Raw genomic sequence first — 22,121 nt, 5'->3', positions numbered from 1 at the left:
GGATGATATTTCGTGCATATTTTCCATATAATATCGAACTTTATTGTTGTGCGTAAATCGTATGCAACGCAGGGAATCCTAGTGCAGTGTTGACCAATCGTCAAAAAGATACCATGATGAATTCTATCTAATTGTAACTACGAAAACAACTCCGAGGGCCCGTCATGCTTGATAACGCCTCCTTTCCACTAGACGGCGATCGCTGAGCGACTGAGCAGCGACCAAAATTGGACTTGCGTGACACTTGGTTTCATGATTGGAGTATGTTGTATCATATGTATCAAAGTCCTACTATGGAAAACACTTCCTTATCAATGCTAATCAATGCATTATTTGCGTGCGTACTTCGTTTTAATGATGTACAAATGTACTTCTCTTTGTGAACTACCTACCGTGATGCCACAAATGATGAAAATTCATTCATGAGGAGAGAGGGGGAGAGACGGAGAGAGAATGAGTCAGAGTGCTATAAAGCAAAATAAAACTACGATGTATTACACTTTTGACTGGAAGGTAAAACCACACACTGGTTTCTTTGGCAATATAGTCTCCCTATTTGTTCAATCTGTAATTCTATTTTCCCAGCCCGTTCAGGACCGTTCAGGAGTGCCAACGATTTGACTTGTCCCAAAGATTACACCCCTCCTTACAGAGTGGTATCACCCTAAACAAAATGGCGACGGGTGTGTTGGACGTGGAAGATGAATCCATACTTGCGGCAATTTTTAAAGACTTGCTGCCCGATTCTTGGCGTGGGCAGCCAGATGTTGCCCTCTATCTGGCCGAACTTAGTTCCTACGGCATCGATAAGCTAGGCAGGGAGCCCGACAGGCTGGCAGAGGAACGAGCTCACATTTTAGAGCAAACACAAGATCTGGCCTTCCACAACTACAAAACATTCATCAAGGTAAGTTAACGTTGACTTTTTCCAGTTCTTCAAAAAACTGGAGATATCCATTCACAGGCAAACAGAAGAGCAAGTCTACGAAAACCACGCCTTCCGCACTGGTATTCCAGTGCTGAATCAACGGACAAATCGGCCTCAGCACTGGTTTTCCAGTGCTGACGAAAGTTCAGCACTCGTTTTCCAGTGCTGAAGAAAGTTCAGCACTCGTTTTCCAGTGCTGAAGAAAGTTCAGCACTCGTTTTCCAGTGCTGAATCGCTGTATTCCAGTGCTGAGTTTCTTTCAGCACTCGTCTTCCAGTGATGAAACTTGTCTCGGCACTCGTTTTCCAGTGCTGAATGGAGTTCGGCACTCGGTTACCAGTGCTGAATGCGCGACAGAGCGGCGGTGCCAGGTCACGGGTCATGTCAAAGGTCATTCAGCACTGGTTACCCACTCGCCGTCAGCACTGGAACCGAGTGCTGATGTACAAAAACCACGCCTTCAGCACTGGATTTACCAGTGCTCGGGGACAATTCAGCACTGGAAAACGAGTGCTGAAAAAAACTCAGCACTGGAAAACGAGTGCTGAAAAAAACTCAGCACTAGAAAACGAGTGCTGAAGTATTTTCAGCACTGGTAACCGAGTGCTGAAGTATTTTCAGCACTGGTGCCCGAGTGCTGATGTACAAAAACCACGCTTTCCGCACTGGATTAACCAGTGCTCGGGGACAATTCAGCACTGGAAAACGAGTGCTGAAAAATCCCCAGCACTGGAAAACGAGTGCTGAAAAAAACTCAGCACTAGAAAACGAGTGCTGAAAAAAACTCAGCACTAGAAAACGAGTGCTGAAGTGTTTTCAGCACTGGAACGTTTTTCTTACCAGTGCTGAGAGAAGTATTTGTCGTAAGAAGTACAGCATGGTCACTTGTTAACTTACTTACTTTTTGATTCATTTAGAATAAACAATGACCAACTTTATTCCGACACAATTTTGTCATTTTGTTCATTGTGTAATTATATAGTAGATATAGGTATGAGGGATGTGTAGCAAATGAACAACTTTATTTCTTTCTTTCTTTCTGGTCATAAGTTGTATATCTTTGTTTCGTGATTGTGATGTGATACAGCTCTTTTGTGAGAGATTTGGGTGGCCCTGAAAAGGGACACTGACATGCGTTCTCTAGTTTATTAGTAATTCTGAACACGATGTATTGTCAGGACACTGAGATTCGTTCACCAGTTCGTTATTTGTGATTTTGTACATGATGATTTATCTGGACACAGACATGCGTTTAGCAGTTTATTAGTAATTTTGAACACGATGTATTGTGAGGACACTGAGATTCGTTCACCAGTTCGTTATTTAATGTAATTTTGAACACGATGTATTGTCCGGTTTATTTATGATTTTGTACACGATGCGTAGTGTAGACATAGGTGCGTTCACATGGTTTAAGGCTTGTTTTGTTGCCATATTCAATGTGTTTCCGTGCACGTGAATCGTGCCAAATAAAGTGTTTTGAAAATTGTATTGGTTCGTTTGCTAATCAGTATTTTGAAATTTAACATTTTGAAATTAAATAAGGAAGTAGAAATTGTTCTTTCAGGTAGGCAAATGAGTTCCCGGGTGGCTTGTAACTTATCCGCAAACAATGGTATCTTCCAATGACGTTGCAGTTACCCTTTAACCTCTGGCCCATCGGAAGATCTTACTCAAAAATCGGTCACGTCGAGGACTTACTAGTAGTCAGAGCAGCGTCAGAGCACTTTACCCCGGTAATATAGAAATCGAAATCTGTCATAGATATGCGCTATGGATAAATTTCAGTGAATAGTCCGGAAAAATACTTCGGTTTGAAATCGCAAGTAAGTCACCGCCGTAACGTATCTCAGCACTAGTTTTCCACTAAAATTCCAGTGCGGAATATTTGTCAGCACTCGGTTTCCAGTGCCGAAGCTTGTCTCAGCACTCGGTTTCCAGTGCTGACGTCGAGTTCTCCAGTGCTGAACTAAACTCAGCACTGGTTTTCCAGTGCTGAACTAAACTCAGCACTGGTTTTCCAGTGCTGAAGAAAGTTCAGCACTGGTTTTCCAGTGCTGAACTTAACTCAGCACTGGTTTTCCAGTGCTGAAGCCACTTTCAGCACTGGAACCGAGTGCTGAAAAAGGAGAGCGTGGTTTTCGTAGTTTTGCAACAGAAGAAGCATTTCTCAATAAATAGATTATAAACTGCACTGATCTGCTGAATGAAATCATGAATCATAAATATATACATGTCATGAATCCAGCCATACACTTGCACAGGGAGGTCGTTGATCAGTAGAAATTATAGAAGGCCAGAATGCATGCATATATATGGGTCTTCTTCTTCTTTCAGTTAAGGTAGCCTCCTTCAGCATGATGAAGATTATGCTACCTTCCGTGGGAATTCTACTGCGGGTTGGAAGTGGGGATGTAGAGTATGACAGACCAGGGGTTGGGAAAGAGGAGGGTGGTGCATAATTTATAACTGTTGCTTAAAAGTTAAAGCTGTCAATCACTCAATGGTTGGGCTAAGGGCAACCGCGGCTGGGAGACTGTTCCAGTCCTGGATCGTCCTAGGGAAGAAGGACGTGTTTGTCACACTGACTAAAAACGGCAGTGACTGTTTTACTTTTGGTCGTGAAGTTTGGACAATGTTTCCAGTGAGACGTGAATTGAGCAGGATCTAGCTGTAATAGCCCTGACAGGCCTGAGTGATCATGGTACAGTTCAAGGTACAGTTGTTCAAGCACTACAGCAGGGGACTACTATAAACTAACTAAGTCCACTGGTAGTGGTGTGTGTTTAAGTTTAACTGCCATACTCTTTGATATTGGAGTGCTTTGAGTGCTAAGCAGGGAAAGCAGTATGTACAAAGTCTTGGATATGACACGGCCAGGGTTTGCACCCACAAACTTCCAATTGCACTACCCACTAGGCTATTGCATCAGTCGTCTAACCCATACACATACACCTTATGTAAATTAAATTTTCATTACGCCCGCCTTACAGACAGCAGAATGTTCCCAAGACATCTTCGAGGACTTCAGCTTGGTGGAGGAACGTCTGGAGAATCTCCTGGAGAAGCTGCCGGTGTTTGGAGAGAAGTGTCAGAGTTTCCTGAAGCACGCCCAGGACATCAACACTAGGCGCCGCATGAACTCCCTCACACTGGCGCACCACACGCAACTACTGGAGATTCTGGAGATGCCACAGGTAGGTACACAGAGAAGAAGCATGTAAGTTTCCCAGAAAGATGTATGTGAATTAGACATGCAAATTTACAAAATGTCAGAGTACAAGGGGATATACTAGCACATGCAAGTTTCTTGACAGGAATGAATTTTTGTTTGTTTGTTCCATATTGTTTAACTGTTGTTTTCCTCAGCTGATGGACACGTGTGTCCGGAATGGTTACTATGAGGAAGCCCTGGAGCTGGCAGCTCATGTCAGCAGACTGGAGAAGAAACACTCCAACATTCCTGTCATCATGGTTTGTATGCAGAAATTACACAATTCTCTATATTATGTTAAAGGAGAGAGACATGAATGTTAACTGGTCATTCAAGACATGGGTGAAGAAAATTCACCTTTTCAATATGATATGCCAGGGCTCGAAATAACCAACTGCAAAATTTGCAGAGTTTTTTTTTTCAAATTGCAGGAATAACTTCTGAAAACTTGCAATATTGCAAAAAATATTTCTAGCCATGTATGTTCATATGATAATGGACCAATGTAATGGTAGTTCATCCCATACAAGTATTTCCAAGTATAGAACCCCAATTTTTATCATCTCTGTTTGACGTTTCTGCATTGTATCAAATATGTTGCTGTCTTTGTAGGACATTGTACGAGAAGTTTCCACATCCACTGCACTGATGCTGAGTCAGCTGATACAGCAACTTCGGACTAACATCCAGCTACCGGCCTGTCTGAAGATCATCGGGTACCTCCGGCGTATGGGAGCCTTCTCCGAGGTGGAACTAAGGATCAAATTCCTGCAGGTAGTTAGGGAATCACAAGTTTTTATAAAGTTTAGCTTGTTTCACCATGATACAGTTTGTATTTATTTGAATCATAGTTCAACCGTTTTTGGGGCCTTAAGAAGTCTTCTGACACTCATAAAGATATTACCACCATTTAATGTATGAAGCTCAATAAACTGGTCAATGTTTCAAAGCTGAGCTTGATAAGACACAAAGACATTGTGTGCACTTTGACTACATTTCACTGAAATGCAAATAGGGACACCAACATGGCTGCCATCATTACCTTCACCAGGAAGGTTATGTTCTAGATGCCGTTTGTCTGTGTATGTGTGTGTCTGTGGACAGCATAACTCAAGAAGCTTTGGAAATGGGAAATGCCCTATGCACCATATATGATAGCCCAACTTGAATCATGTAAAACTTAAGAGTCATTTTGTTGTAGTGAATAGTTTTTATTCCATACTTATATCTTGTTCTATGTTAACTGTTGTTGTCATACTTTGTACCTGCTACAATAGTCGTGCAATAAAGTTCTTCTATGATGCGGGAAGGACTTTAACTTGAATTAACATTTCTTCCTATAGGCTAGAGACACCTGGTTTAAGGGCATCCTACAGGCCATCCCCAGGGACGACCCCTACCATCACATCACCAAGGTGATCGAGGCCAGCCGTGTGCACCTGTTTGACATCATGACGCAGTACAGGGCCATCTTCTCTGACGAGGACCCCGTCATGTCCACCATACAGGACAACTCCCCCAGCGAAGGGGCTCTGTTCTATGGCTGGGTTGTTCAGAAGGTGTGTAAGTTTGTTGTATACATGTTTTGTGTGTTTTTCCATTCATATGCTATGTACATAGGTATGTACTGAGGATCTTGAAATATTCATGGTGGTTTTGTGTACAGATTTTCTCGCAGTAATCCATTCCGTGAGCCACAAACTTGTAACACCGTGAATGCCTCGTTTTCCTCCCTACCACAAAAATGTTAATCACCTCAAACTAAAATGAATTCACCGTTCATCATGTAGCGATTCAGTTTCGGGTTTCTGGGGGTATTTTAGAATGATAGATTAGAGCATAAGATGACTTTTCCTATACATTTTATTATTGGGATTTTTTTTCTTAAGAAAGCACTGATGATGTCTTTTACAGGTGTCAGACATCTTACAGATGCTAGAGGAAGACTTGCAGCAGGGTGTGGGGAGTCGTCTAGATTCACTTCTAGGTTTGTTAAAGTACATTTCTAAAGAAACCGGCTTATGGATGAGTCTCTTTTCTGAAAAGTGCAATTGAAAGCTTCAACTAAGCATCAAACCTCAAGATCTGCACTTAAATGCACCCAACACACTTATGGAGAAGAAGAGGGATGACTTGGTGAAAGAAAAGCTACCTGTCCAATAACTATGGATGGATTGTGTTGATAGGTCTTGGGACGATGAAGATCAAGGTCATTCTGAGCCTTCTTGCAGCTTTCCTTGCAATTAATTGGTACTGCAGCAGAATTTCTTGTGTGTTGTATCTTCTGTTCTGGTCATGATGTGGTCATGATTTTTTGGTGGCAGGTGCTTTTGACATTGGGAAGAAGTGCTGTAGGTCTCGCTTGACTTGTACCATGAATAGGACAAACCTTCTATATAATTGTGAAGGGCACTTTTCAACCCTGTTCAATGTATTCTGCAGGACAGTGTATGTACTTCGGGCTGTCGTTCAGCCGGGTGGGCGCAGACTTCAGGGCGCTGATGATCCCGCTCTTCCAACGAGCCGCCATGAGGAACTTCGTCACCACGGTGCAAGAGGCCACGGGGAAGTTCCAACAGGACATGGAGGCCTACACACTGGTGTCCATCCCCGGGCTGCTGACTGGGACTGTCATGCCATCCATCAGTCAGGTCAGTAACACACATCATTAACACACATCATTAACACACATCAGTAACACACATCAGTAACACACATCCCTTCACACTGGTGTCAATCCCTTGGCTGCTGTCTGGGAGTGTCATGCTGTCCAACAGTCAAGTCAGTAACACACATCAATAACACACATAAGTGACACACATCAGTAACACACATCAGTAACACACATCCCTACACACCCTGGTGTCTATCCCTGGGCTGCTGTCTGGGACTGTCATGTCATCCATCAGTCAGGTCAGTAACACACATCAGTGACACACATCAGTAACACACTTCCCCACATACATGTACATCAGCAACATACAAAATGTACATACCAGCACACATCCCAACACAAATCAGTAACACGCATCCCAACACACATTCCAACACACATCAGTGACAAAAATCAGCAACACATATCCACACACACATGAGTAACGCACATCCCAACACACATCGGGGACACACATCCCGACGCACATTAGTAACACACATCCAAACACACACATGCTGAAAGTGTGAATGCGTGGTACCGTTCCCTTGTTCAGAACAATCCATAACCGATCTTATGTCATACCTGGGCCTGATACGGGTGTTCCGGACCGTGTGATAACTATCCGGATCACATAGGGTTCGGAAGTGTTATCACACAGGCTTCCATAGAATATTTCGAACGCATTTGAGCGCGCCGGTTGTGCGGCCGTCGGAAATTCGAATACCGGATTCGGAGATTGGAATCAATGTTGCTACAGTTTCTTGTTCGAGGACACAAATCTCCCTCAACTTCTGGCGCATTCCGCATTGAAATGTATGTTTTCGCGGGTGGGCAGACCAAGGTATGACATAAATAAAATACAACACGTTGTATTCCGCATCACCCTCGGTCCCAGCCCTCCCGCGGGTCGGATCGCCCTCCGGCCTACGGCCGTCGGGCGATCCGACCCGCGGTCGGGCTGGTACCTCGGGTGATACGGAATACCCCGTGTTGTATTCTATATTTATCACATGTTTCTGCTCACCTTGTGTTCATCTTGTATTTCAGTCTGGTGTTGTACAGCTGCCAATGGGCCTGTTAGAGTTCCCCCCATTGGCTGCCTACTGCAACGGCCTCCTGACAGGGTTCAACGAGCTGCGTCTGTGCGCTCCAATCGGAGTGGTACCGGAACTGGCGACAGTCTTGCAGACCTCCCTGTGTAAGGCAACGGATGTCATCCTGGCCTTCCACAGGTTAGAATATCACAACGTTTACATCAAACGCATCAAACAGTTACAAAGCTCTATCTGCAATATTAAAGTGGCACATGCAGTAGATTTTTGACACTTAATGTGTTTTCATAAATCGCCATATTCTTTAAGTCCTTCCTGTCGATGAAATAGTAAACCCACTCATATGAATATATGTTGCTTTCACAGTGCTATGAATTGTGCATGGTGAAGTAGTGTTTGTGGCTTATCTGTGTGTGTGTGAGGATATGTCTGTCTGTGTGTGTGTGTTACTATTATTCCCAATATGTGACATGTAGTGCTGCCATACATCCTCAGTGCCGCTATTTTTGTCTGAGGGAAGGATGGGTATTGATGGGTATGGGTGTGCAGTCTGCCATCTCTGATTGCCTTCAAGTTGTTGGCCCATGGTATAATACAATTGCTGTAGTGAGGCCAGGCACTTTCAAGCATTTCATGACCATGCTGTCTTCTCTTCACCTCTCAGGGCAGAGGAATCAGCGATGTCTGCCAGTGAGCAGGAGCTGTTTGGGCGGCTGTGCTCCAGTTTTGCCCACAGCCTGGTGCCATTTGTGAACACCTGCCTGCAGGTGATGTACCCAGCTGCATCTGTGGCGCAGGTGCTTGGAGTACCCACTGCTGATGTTGCCAAGGTTCTTATCCTTATGTTTATGATCCTTTTTTTTCTCTCTCTGCCATTTATTTGCAGAATGATTCTTATTGATAGGTTTTGGTGAATTAGAAAGAATAGGAAAATAGTCGCACTAAACTGTGCTGTGTCATTAGATCATGCATGGTGTTATTGATTTATTACATGGATTCACAAAGAGTAAAGTATGTATCATTATTGCTAGATGTACATTGGCACTGGTGTAAAGATTATTGATGTTGTGCCCTTTGGAAAGGCAAAACTGGTGCAAAACTGGTGTGTTATGCCTCATGACAGATTAACGGTTATACAAAACAAGCAAATGCCTGATGTTATTTTGTTAGTACTTATCACACTGACTTAGCATTTGATAACATGTTCATTTCTTTCTTCATTTAGTTACTTACATACAAGAAATTATACATCTTTACATGTAAATGGCTATGATTCCACTTTCTGTAATACAGTTGTGTCTGTGTTCCAGTTATCGGTGTGTGCTGTTGATGTGGAAACTGTGATCCAGCCCCTACAGGACCTGCTACCTACCAGAACAGTAGACACAACCAGTCTAACCAGCCTTCTGATCACTGACATGCCAGGTTAGGCTGTAGGCAGCTAGACATCATCTTCTTCTTTGGCAGTCCAGTCTCAGAAGACTATCTGTGAACCTCTGGAGCTCTCTTATGGCTTCGGATGTGGCTATAATTTGCACATCTTGTTGCACACATGTGTGTTGTGTGGTTAGGGGTGCATTTGACACTACAGTATTTTGCTGTCACTGTTTCTCTGCTGCAGTTTTCCCCTTCCCTTGATATCATCTATAAACCGTTGGAAAAATTAACAACATATTCGTAGACACAGAAAGCAAACTAAAAGGTTGTGATGATCATTGAAAAGTCCACTGTATTTTAATGATTCAGGCAGTGTAGCATTTGGGAAAATACTTGCAAAGTACTATTTTAGTATACTTAGTGGTAATTAGGTTGGAACTGATAATGGAGAGAAAGGTAATTTCATGTTACATGTGGAATAATCCTAGTATGTGAATTGTCGTACCAAAGATGATGAAGGCCAAAGATTTGAAATCTGAACAAATTGGAATGAAACTCCTTCAGTTTTGTTTCCACTTTTAGTATTCAGTCATCAGTTACAGTTTATTATATAGATAGGAATTGGCGTGAATGACTGTGTTGTAGGGATCAGGCTAGGGATTTCACCAACACTTATCATGGTTTATGTATGTTTATTTACAGAGGTTTCTGAAAGCACTAAGACAGCAGACCTAGCTAACACTGCACAGGGCAGTGTGGAGCAACTACCAGGGGCAGGGGAAACTGTAGCTTTCACTGAAGATGTGAAGGAGCCCGCAAATACAGGAACTCCAGCTACAGCAACCCCTGATACAACATCTCTGAATACAACAACCCAAAATACAGCATCTTCAGATACAGCAACTGCAGCTACAACACCCCCAGATACAACACCCTCAGATTCATCCACCTCAGATACAACACTCCCAGATACAGGGGCTTTGAATACAAAGCCAGCTGCTGCAGCCTCAGATACAACACAAGATACAACACAAGATACAACACGAGATACAACCTCCCCAGATTCAGCACCAGATGGAACAGTCTCTGTTACAGCACCTCCAATTGAGGTCACCCCACCACCTGACACCACTGTCCAGAACGGGCCTGCCAATCAAACCAATGTCGGCATGGCAACCGTCAGTGATACTCAGCAGCCATTGGACAGTAGTGCAAACAGTTTAGCACCTACAGATGGCAGCAGCTCAGACCTGCCTCAACAGACAGGTGCAGAGTTTGGTGAGGAGGACATAGGAGAAGACATACCTAGGCAATGAGATCATTGGTCCACTCTCAGTGGGATGGCCCAACATTTCAGGATTATTCATTAGAGGAGGGAAAATTATGTAATTTCTTTATAAACTTGAGCTCCTAGCTGAGCCCTTTTGATGTCTTTAAGAGATTTTCATTATTTGTCATTTGACCTCTAGTAGTCATGTGACAGGTCCACAGTCAACAACATTTACTGATGAAAAAAGGCCCATGGACATAAGATGTTAGGGATAAATGTATATGTGTATTAGGCAAACATTGTAACCACTTGGGTATGGCCAGAGAGACTTGCTTATTATAGGTTGGTGTATAAGTTTGCAATTGGGAGCTGGATATCTGAAGTGTGCACATACCATAGGGATTACTGATGCTGCATTAGTAGATCTCTTTAAATCCACATTTTCTTTGACATGGTGGTCTTTAATAGAGTTCCTGGTTAGCATAAGTGAGAAAAATTTACCATAACTTGAAGTCAATTTCAAACTTACGAGGTACGTTTTGACAAGGTGACAAAATATGTACATTTATGATATTTTATTCTGATCAAAGCTCTATTAAAGTATTTATTAACAATTAAGAAGATACACAATTCAAAACCATATGCTAGATAAAATATGTTATGACAAGTACATTGTCATTTGAATACAAAATGTTAAGATACATTATACATGTACATGTAAACAATGGTTACCAACAATTTTTTTCAGATAATTAGTTGTGATGATACTCCTTCCCTTCAAAAAGCAAAACATACTTTCTTCCCAACAAAAAGTAAAAGACAATAAGACTTTGTACAGTATTCCCATAAAAAACTAGTGGGTCACATGATAGTTAATACACACCACAGATGTAACATTATATTAACAGTTGTTGTCATCGGTAGCACCATCCCTAGTTAGCTTCAAGAGTACTGTCCACCAAGGCTAGCAGTTTAAACAATTCATTCTTTTCTTATTTCGCCAGGATACACATATGCATATTGACACAAAGGCAGTTTTGAAAAGGTACTGGGGGCTAACACAACTCAAAGCAACTTATACACACAAATATAAGAAAGAAATAGAACGACTTAGGTAGTATGTTACAATAAAACAATCAGATAGTGGTTGCATGCCGTTCAAATGTTTGCACTTGCAAGTTTTCGCTTGTGTTTTTCCACGTTAGAACAGAAGGGTTATACGATGGTGGAGGTGTTCTTCCCAAGTGAATATATTGTTGCCAAGATGGAAAAAAAAAAGGAGAAAACGTTTACAACATGCTCTCCCATTCTGTTTGACTCCTTGCATTGGCGTTGTTGTTGTCTCCGGAACTGATACTTGTGGCCACCGGTGTGGTGAGATCCGTGCCGTCCGTGGACCTCTCTAATGGGCCGCCGTTTGGTTGGAGGTCTCTACTGATGCCATTCTGGGCATGTTGGCCCGTTTTCTTGAGGGCGGCAAGCAGGCTCAGATCCCCCTTCTCCTTCCCACACTTCCGCGCCCACACGTGGTACAAGACGATGAATATTAACGCTTCCACCGTCTGGAAAATGGCGTACAGCGGCGGGAAGAAGAACACGGTACCGACTTCCTCCACTGGGAACGAGAGCTTGAGGATGGACATGCAGAGGCCGGAGTTCTGACAGCCCGTCTCCATGGAAACGGTGCGGCGGCAGTTCTGGGGAAGACGGAAGACAGACGCCATGATGTACCCGAGCACGTAGCCACAGAACGGCATTACGACGGCCACCACGATCAGTGTGCGCGGGATGGACAACAGCCTGTCGATCCCCCACAGGAAGACGGCGATGCACATGCCGATCACCAACTGTAGAAGCACGATCACACCTCCTACCTGTGAAGATAAGGATTGCAGATAAACTTTCTTGTACAAAATTAAACTAGATGGTAAGAAGAAAATGTGAATGGATAGATAAAAAAAGAGCGTAAATGACAGTGCCTTTTCATTTGAAATATCTCGGGACAACCTAATCATGAGCCCTACTGGACATATTCATTTAACTCTCATTCTACTGTCATTAGTGCGCTGACACATTCTGCTGTCAAATTTTCAGTGAGGCTATGACAGACGACCATTGACAAAGCTGTCCAGAAACCTTTTCCATCCAAAAAATGCCTTCAATATGCTGTTGCAATCCAATACCGTACGGAGAATGTCCAACATGTAAGGGAAGGTAGCCTGCTGGTATCCATCCTTTTTTTAGCTTCAGAGTTTGTGCGATCTGGAGCTAAAAGCGGACACATACCAGGTCAAATGACAGTGATTATAGCTAGGTAGAAAACAAGAATCAGAAAAAAGCGTTCTGTATTCTGGAAGATTTCCAAACTAACGACACCTACCCTAAGAATGATTTTGGCGGCCCTGTCCGACCTGTACTTGATGTAGACGCCGATTGCAACAGGCACGATGATACAGACAAGCGTGATGCCGATGGAGTCGTACGGGATGACGGTCTGCGAGTCGGACAGCTTCCGCCCGTACAGCCACAGACACAGCGGCATCATGCCCATGGCTAACGTGGTGGAGCACACGGTCATGCAGATACTGGGGAAATGAAAAGATACGCGGACCTCAGAGATAAAAATTAGAAATATGCAGAATATACTCAGTCTGTAGTTTCTTGTTCTATTTACATGTACCTATTAAACCATGGGCATGTTTTGAGGAGTATGGCACACTTAACAGGGCACATATTAAAAAGTTGTGATGTTGAGAAAATTCGACCGTGGTAATACAAAAATATATGCCGGTCCATGCATATGCTGTAGTTTCATTTTCTACGTTCCATGTACATATGAACCTAACGTTATCGTGGACACATTTTGTAGGGTCTGGCACACCTGAAAACTTTTAATCTAATGCTCTGAAAATTTGACTGTGGCAAATATGCTGAAAATGCGCTGTGGTATAATTTTGATTTTCCAAAGCTATATATCTGTCCATGTACCTAACGTTAACATGGACATAGTTTATACAGTAGCACTCAGAGCACACTTAAAAAGTTTTGATGTTGAGAAAATTCGTCGGTGGTGACACAAAAATATGAAGACTTGAACATTCGCTGCGATTTCATTGTCCAAAGCCATTCATTCACGTATCTGATGTTACCATGAACACAATGTGTAGAGTAGAGAACAGGACACACTTTAAATTACAAGGTTTTGATGTTGAGAAATTCCAACTGTGGTAACTTGGGGGATTGGCGCATACAAGAAGTTTGACTTCGTTTTTGATTCTTGTCAGCTTGCTCAGGTTTCTTAAAATTTAAATCAATATGAAATCTTGCACATTATTTTCTCAGAAAAAAAAGGAAACCAACGATTTCAGTCCCAACATCTGCGGAGAGAAACGTCATCTACTTTCTAATATACCACACGACACACTAAGTCTTGTATTATGCTCTGTAAGAATATTTGCATGAATGCATGAAGAATGCTTGTCCACAAGGGGCCTTTGTTCACACAAAAAATGCAACCGAAATTGTTCAGGGTTTGAACATTGGAGATTCGAGAGAGAGAAAAAAACACAAATCATGTCGCGGCAAGTAATAGAACAAGAACTTTTTCTACACGTAAAATAGATGAAAACAGACAACAGCTGTTTGTGTGAATGTTTTTTGTTTTTTTTAAAGAAGAAGACTCGACATTTTGCGTACCTCAGATTCATGTCTCCCGCTGCCAGGAGAGCCAAGATGTTGGACACCTTTCCGCCGGGACAGCACCCTAGAATCAGCACGGTCAGTGCCGACAGGCCCCCCAATCCCACCGCGTGCACCATCCCGTAAGCCAGTGCTGGCATGATCACAAACTGCGACAGAAACCCGATAAACATACCGAACGGTTTCTTGATGTGCTGTAGTACCACATGATACTCCATGGTACAACCGAGAGACAGCATCATGATCACAACAAACACGCTCATCCATATGTTCATGGTCAGGTTCACCATGGGATCAATGAGTAACGGGTTCAAGTTCAGCGCGCTGCCGTTGTTTACCGCCGTCTGGTTCCCAGCCACAGTCTGGTTCGGGAAGGGGCCGGCAAGTGCAAGGCCTTCGGCAGACATTTTGTGAGGTCAAGTTTGATTACCAATCAACCCAACGCAAAAAGCGAAGCGAGTTGGAACAACGTCGTTTCTCTCTTCTCCGTCTTCTTCCAATCGGCCGCACCAAAGAGATGCCTGTCGCTTGTTCCACGAACCACCCCCGCACAAGCTATGGACTAGAATATCTGATGAGCTCACGGAGGTCAGACCCTGTCTGAGAAATCTGTTGCCAAATTCTCTGCTTGATGATAACCAAGCGAGTCACTCAACGTTACAAAATCCACCAGAAGTCGTCTGTCAAGAGACATAAACATCCCAAACTCTTACATGACATGTCTGGCTGGTGAAATCCGCAATCTTCACATTCAATCCCAGATTCCGGGTCAAAACATCACCACATGTTGCTCCACAGATTAAGGATCTCCTTTCTTCTTTGCCTCATTTGAATAAAGCTCCTCTGTTCGGATTAGGCAGAGTGTTCCACAGAGCATAATTCTTTGTTTCAAAGCAACCAGTTATTTACGTCTACACCGACTGCACATGCGACGTAATAAAAACCCACTGCGCACAACCGCTGTATATGATTGGCTGTTTGACCTATGAACCTAACCATAGCGGTGACCTTGATAAGGCCATATAGAGACGATTTAAACAACTAGAAATCTTTCATCTACACTTCGTAGGATAATTGGTTCTGGGAAGTTAAGCAAGGATAATGTATCTAGTGCGGGACAGTTCGAAAGTTAACAAGAGCTGGGTGGTGGCGGTTGGTAAAATGTTTAGTGGTGAAAAAAAGGATCCAATTCCAATGGTTTAATATAGGAATACACGCACGGCGCCTAGAGGGTATAGTAGCAACAAAATCTCTCACTTTTCTCAGCGACCCTATTTGTATGTAAACTTAACTTCCATTGTGCATGTTTATTTCGCATATTACCCCTGTGTTACAGCTGCTCAACCGAACAATCGTTCTTTGTATCTTCTATACTTTCATTAGAATCGACCGAGTAGAAAACGTGGACTCAATGCTAATAGCATTACCCAGCATGTAGGCATCGGGATTGGTAATTGAAATGGTTTGCGTCACTTCTAGATCCATAGGATGAAGAGAAATGACTACCAACATACATAACCTAAGTCAATTATCCACTGCATGTTGGTGAATTCGCTCTTTGGAACAAACTTTTGGTTGAAATACATCAAATGGTGGGTAGAGCCTTTGTTTCGTTGTTTTTCTCTTGGCAGCTGTTGGCATTACTTGATACATTTTACACCTCAGATTCTTGTCCATTTTTGCATTTTAGTCTTTCAAAGTTCATCGTCCTTCGCGACGTCCTTCGTTGACTATCGCCCATGGTCTTTTAGGTCTCACACGGCAATTAGGCCGTTCCATGGGAATCAACGTTGAAATACTTTTTGACTGCAAATCTAGAAAACGAACAACTGCACTGAAGATGTTTTGCTTTCTGTTGGAAGCACACGTGTTCGTCGTGCAATAAAAAAAGATTCACCCAAATCTAACCATTATAACAATATTTATCGCATTTTAGACTGCAAGCAGCCACTGTCCGCACGAGGCCGCTGTTGTACCGCCAGCGGCTGACCGCAGCACTCATGGCAAAATGCGTACACCTCCGACCTACTAGTCGCTCGGATGACGAAACTTTCCTACCTAATCTTGACAGCAGTAATAAACAAGCTTTCATCTCAAAGTCTTTTTATATCAAGTGGGGCCAATAAAAGGCAATTTATGATCCACCTAAACACACGCTTTCTATGCCCTGTAATTTTTTAGGCTGGATTCTTTACACGCGGACTAATTCAGGCATGAGACCTTAACTTTCTCAGTTTTGCGAACCTTGCTACAGACACATGTCTACATCATCATATCTAGTTCATTGGTGGGTCATAAGAATGACGTTACGTAAAGTGCTTTTACGTCGTAAGTAATAATTGATACAGTAAAGTTTCTATGTGAAATTTGCTTAGATCGATACTTATACCTGTCAATGTATTAGCTTGTTAAGGCAAAGACTTAAGGTATTGTCTAAGGGTGGCTGAGGAATTTTGGGATGTTTTTGAAAAAAACCTTTCTTAAGCCTTCTAAACCTTCCTCAACCTTAATTTTTTTTAAGGTAGTACCTTATAGCAAGGTGATGATTTATGCAAATTAGTATGATGTCATGATTACGTCATCAAGATTTATAAGGCCACGCCCCTTTTTTTTAGAAAAAACGCTCTCCTTGGCTTATGCTTCGATGTTCATCAATATAACTTTGCAGGAATGTGCATGATAGTAATACTAAAAGAATGACGCGTGCCTACGCGAATATTTTGAAATATAGATTTTTGGCGAATTTTTTTTTTTTATCAAACAAAAAAAATCGCCAAAAATCTATATTTCAAATGCGCAAACCTGTAATAAAAGGGTGAAAACAAAAACAAGCCAAAACCACGCATCTGCTTGGAGATAGGAGGTCGACGTGTCAGACGGACTCTAAGCTGTTTAATGAATGAATGAAACACCTCTATCGTACGTTTATGCACTTATAAGCTAAGTTCTGGTCATGGTGATAAAACAGACGTATAACCACAGTGATATTAAAACGCGATATCTTACCAATCAATACTGCTATTTTGATGGTTCCGCATCAAACTTAGATACCTAACGCAAAGAAATTTTCAGTTAAGGTTTAGATACTAAATTTCCTTTCTCATCAGAATTCTAATCTTAATATCACAGAAGTACATCACGCACAATTCTACAGGCGAATTGATTAGAGTTTATCTGATTGTGCAAAAGTCACAAGCAACAATTTCAACGTTGTCATTGGGCGTAAGTTTTAGGCAATGGTCAAGCTAATCCAGCACATTGCTATCTTCCAAACGTTCCATGTCGGCAGAATGTTTCCTACCACATCTGTTTTGAAATTATCATCTGCACAAATCGAAGCAAAGATTATGCTTCTTCATCCGTTCATTAAGTTCAGACTTGTAACGGTTGGTGTGTTGCCTGTAAACGTTGGCTCTACCGCCCCCCCCCCCCCACCCTTATTTCCAAATGGACTTATTACCCATTCCAAACTAATCAATTGATGGCTCCCATAACATTGCGTCCTGACTTTTCCCATTTACCGTTCTCACAAATAGGGGTCTTTAACAATTAAAAGAGAGCCATAAGCGCTCCCCTATCTCCGTCGTTTATAGCCGAGGTCAGAACGCTTAATCACTACCTCATTTGATTCAAATGGGATATCTGCCTGGTGCGGTTCTCCTTCTATTATCTGGCAATTACCGCCGCAAACCCCGCCAATTTGGTTCCGCAGCAAGCGATGGGAAGGGTATTGGTTCAGTAGTCGGGGCCTCTTCATTATAGGTATGGTTCTAGTTTTTGCAACGGAAGCTGAACTAACTGTTAAATGGCAATTTTAAGGATCTGAAGCTTTAATAATGGACGACAAACATGTAGATCATACATGTCGTGGTAACAATTACTTGGAAAACTGCACATGTTACACCGTTCAATATCATGTTCACCATGTGAGTAGGGAAGACCGTGGAGAGCATTGAGGGTCCACAAATTTAATCAGATCTAGACAATACCAAGGTCTTCCAATGATGTTTCAATGGTCTTCAGAATCTCCAAATGATCTCCAAGGTCTTCCAATAACCTTTCTAAGATTTCCAAAGCCTTTCAATGATCCCCCAAGGTCTTCCACTAATCATTCAATGATTTTCCAGATTTTCCCATGATCTCCGTTTTTCAATGATCTTTCAACGATCTCCAAAGTCTTCAAATGATCTTTCAATGATCTTCAATGTCTTCCAATCGGATCTCAAGACCTTGTTTGGTCGCTCATCGGTTTCCCAGTAGTATCCAATATTTGGTTCGTAGATAAGTTAGGAGAATTTAACTAATTATCACCGTATGAACATAGGTAAAAACGTGCTCAATCCGCACAGAAGTGCCCAAGAAAACGTCAGTTTCGTGCACACATTTTGCATTTGCGGCTGCAGATATCATAAAAATTGTAAGAAGGCGCTTCTCCTACATTGCCGTACAATGTTGCCGCGACAGATGCGGCATGTGGTATTAATGGTGTTGATCATTTATTCATTTGCCAATCAATTACTCCGCTAATGGGCGAATCATCCTGTTCATTTTGTTACACCTAGCCTGGCTAGCCATATACCATGTCGATATTATGATGTTAGTTTTGTGTGTGTAACTTTGTGCATGTGAGAGGGTGTGTGTGATTTTGCGTGTACGCGCGCGTGTGCGTATGTGTATCTGTGTCACATGCGTGTGTGCGTGCGCGCGCGTGTGTGTACTTGTGTGCGTGTGTACGTGCGTGTGTGTGTGTGTAGATGTATGTGTGTGCGTGCGTGCGTATGTGTGTGCGTGTGACAGCCAATATAAGTACATATACCAGCGAAAATCAAAATTGTAGCTCTTTCAGTAGCATTTTCGGCAAAGTATAGATAATTCCAGTTTCAACGTGACGCATTCCCTTTAACGTAATCTTCAAAATTCACTGTCGTTCGTGTAGTTATCATGAAACGCTACAAACAAAGCTTGGCCTGCCGACCACGCTCAGCTTTGTCAAACAGACATATCCGCAACACTACAACATGTCTATTATCTTTAAACACCCCTATTTCTTTACCAACCTTTGAAAGCTACCAGCTGAGGTTGTGCGCATGGCGTTAAAACGAAGTTGATATACCGTTTACTTACCGAATGCCGAGACAACGTAGTATTTAATCCATGAATAGCTGACCCCGTACAACATTTATGATGAATCTTACAATTTCACGCTGCGTTAAGCACCAGCCGCCACTGCACATATAATAGGGACATCTCCGGGCGTTTAAATCACATTAATGCAGGAATCATAGATATCGCGTGGGGGGGTGAAACGATGTTTATAACTGCCGCGGGCTGAAATATCACCAGAGGAATTGTGTCCAACGTTAATGTTTTTCAAAAGAGTCATCAACAGAATAACTCGCTGCAGTCTGTCACTAGCTATTACATGGTCTCTCGGAACCATGCATCAAAGGCTTAATGGATATACTTAAGGCTTGTGGGAGCTGTTTTGGGCAGTTAACGGCACTAGGTGATTATTTGAGATGATCGATCACTGATATTATTGGTCGTGGAAGGCACACGCGAAGATGCGTCTTGCGCTGTGGCAAGTAGAAGTATTGTTATTGCACAAAAACTACGTTAGCATTTAGCAATAACACCGAGGCAAATCAAATACGACTTTTGTATGCTTGTAAGACTTTTATTCAATGTTTGTATGACTGCATGTAGCTTGTCAGTAAGGGGTTACCATAACTTGAGTTGGTTTTGTATGGTCTAATACAATATGACCATCAAATATTGACTAGGAAAAAATATGCTCTATAATTATCTTCGCCGAGTACTTGTTAATGTTGTGTTACGTTGTAAGATCTCATCCGATTTTGCTTTTGTCTTAAAATATGTGAATAAGTGTTACTTGTTTTGAAACAACCATGACAAGACTCAATATCAGACTTCTAAGCGAAAAGGCCAACAGAACGCTGGGTTTCTTGAGGAGGAACCTGAAGGTTCTTTCCAGTAAGACCAAGGAGCTGGCATACAAAACCCTGGTTCGGCCAATTGTAGAGTACGCCTGCTGCGTCTGGGATCCCCACACCACCGGGAACACCAACAAGCTCGAAAAGATCCAGCGCAGAGCCGCACGGTTCGTCCTCAACCGTCACAGAAACACTTCCAGTGTTTCTGACATGCTCGACCAACTACAGTGGGTCCCTCTGCAAGACCGTCGCCGTTCCATCCGTCTCACCATGCTTTATAAGATCAAGCACGGCCTGGCATGTGTGAGATGCGACGCGCTGAAACCCCTGACCGACAGCAACAGGAGAAGACGGAGAGTTCACAGTCAACAGTTCCGACACTTCAACTGTCGTACCGACTACAGACTGTACTCTTTTTTCCCACGCACCGTCCGCGACTGGAATACATTGCCTGAAGCCACAGTCCAGTCCTCGTCCCTGGCCACCTTCGTCTCGAAGGTGTCCAGTTCCGCTTAGAACCTGACCCTTGACCCGTGACATGTCAGTGATGGCCGATATCCGGCCGATGGACATTATCGGAAGAAGAAGAAGAAGCGCTCAGTGCTCATGTCTTGGGCACTAGTACACTTACTTGACTTCAGTTAGTAAGAATTAATTCTAACACCTAACGTTAAAGGTTTATTTATAACGATGTATAGTACAACTCCAAGGCTGGCAGAAGCTCATCTCTTTATAACCGTAGCGCAAATATAGTTTTATAGTTTTGCAAATTCATGTGTCGAAATCAATATCGTTAACGGTACGGTATCAATAATGACCTTTGCCACCAATACAACAATGAAAAGATTAGCATCTACACCAAATTGTCCGGCCATAATTTAGATTTGAAAAGATCTGGAGTTGGAACAAATTAATATTCTCCAAGCAGAGGTTTTGGTCGGGAGGCAATGTTAAAAAACCCCGGCCACTACTACCCCCCGACCAAAACCTCTGCTTGGAGAATACAAATTAAAGCTTCCTGAACATAATTAACGACCTGATGTAGCTATTTACGATTATAAATGATATACAGTAGAGTGAGTTTCTTGCAGAAACCGAGTGACTTCGTTTCTGACGTCAGCCGTACTGGTGATCACCAATACGCCGTTATAACACGCTGAGATCTACGAGTACATGCTAATCATGAGAGATTTTCCAACAAATACCACTATTCGTTTGTCACTATTGTCGAACTGATACGATATCATCACATACAAAGACATAGATATTCAATATGATATCATCCTACCCCATTCATACATCTACCTATGTAGGCCAATTCATATACAACTCTATGGAAAAATGAAACAATATTAATGTTACATGTATATGTATACATTCCCGACGCAACATACTAACATGTATTATCAGCATAATGTTCTAGAGTATTAGTACGCATAATTAGATTGTCTTTACTGTTATTCATGAAGTAGATTAGTTCCATAAAATTGTCAGATGAATATTAGCAATAGTTCAACTGTTATGTATGTAGAAGTTGCCATATATTGTATTTGTACCTGTTACAAATGTCGCGCAATATCAAGTTCTTCTTATTCAGGCTACGTCACTGACCGCTTCTCGTGCCCATTTTAACGTGTGGACGTGGAAGATTTCCCATTCTTCTGGCGAAAAGTTTTAATTTCACGGCTGAGAAGCATCCCTTAAGCACCCAACAGACTCGGCGAACTACACGGAAAATCCCAGGCGAACGTTGCTATTTATTTATTAAATCTTCCAACGCTTGAGACAACCTTCCCTGTTGGTCCTGCATGATTTAACTTCGATTCGACGGCCCGCTTTTTGCCAAATTGTACAATAATGTGTTCCCCAGACGAATCGCAACCTTTTAACATTTTTAGTATCCTAAGAGCCCCACCGAAGCGCTAAAAACTCGATAGCCAAATGAAGTGTAAGACTGGAATTAATTACTCA

General features: G+C 42.5%; 3 protein-coding genes across 3 annotated transcripts; 2 read left to right on the top strand and 1 right to left on the bottom strand.

The window, feature by feature from the left end:
* Nucleotides 1–642: 642 nt before the first annotated feature.
* On the top strand, nucleotides 643–11,643 carry LOC136430475 (conserved oligomeric Golgi complex subunit 8-like). Its single transcript, XM_066421136.1, has 11 exons — nucleotides 643–907; nucleotides 3,922–4,125; nucleotides 4,298–4,402; nucleotides 4,755–4,916; nucleotides 5,486–5,701; nucleotides 6,057–6,129; nucleotides 6,585–6,793; nucleotides 7,846–8,030; nucleotides 8,515–8,680; nucleotides 9,161–9,275; nucleotides 9,930–11,643. Exons 1-11 carry the CDS (start codon nucleotides 674–676, stop codon nucleotides 10,541–10,543), a joined length of 2,283 nt encoding a protein of 760 aa, XP_066277233.1. The 5' UTR covers nucleotides 643–673; the 3' UTR covers nucleotides 10,544–11,643.
* Nucleotides 11,058–15,190, bottom strand: LOC136430476 (ileal sodium/bile acid cotransporter-like). Its single transcript, XM_066421137.1, has 3 exons — nucleotides 14,194–15,190; nucleotides 12,878–13,082; nucleotides 11,058–12,371 (listed from the first exon to the last, which is right to left on the bottom strand). The coding sequence occupies exons 1-3, from the start codon at nucleotides 14,601–14,603 to the stop codon at nucleotides 11,787–11,789; spliced, it is 1,200 nt and encodes a 399-aa protein (XP_066277234.1). The 5' UTR covers nucleotides 14,604–15,190; the 3' UTR covers nucleotides 11,058–11,786.
* Nucleotides 15,191–20,105: 4,915 nt separating this feature from the next.
* On the top strand, nucleotides 20,106–20,666 carry LOC136429405 (uncharacterized). The gene has a single exon (XM_066419237.1). The coding sequence runs from the start codon at nucleotides 20,106–20,108 to the stop codon at nucleotides 20,664–20,666; it is 561 nt and encodes a 186-aa protein (XP_066275334.1).
* The last annotated feature ends 1,455 nt before the right edge of the window (nucleotides 20,667–22,121 follow it).

The sequence above is a fragment of the Branchiostoma lanceolatum genome, chromosome 3 (genome assembly GCF_035083965.1).
Source record: "Branchiostoma lanceolatum isolate klBraLanc5 chromosome 3, klBraLanc5.hap2, whole genome shotgun sequence".
Lineage (NCBI taxonomy): Eukaryota > Metazoa > Chordata > Leptocardii > Amphioxiformes > Branchiostomatidae > Branchiostoma > Branchiostoma lanceolatum.
This window is presented reverse-complemented; position numbering and strand designations above follow the sequence as displayed.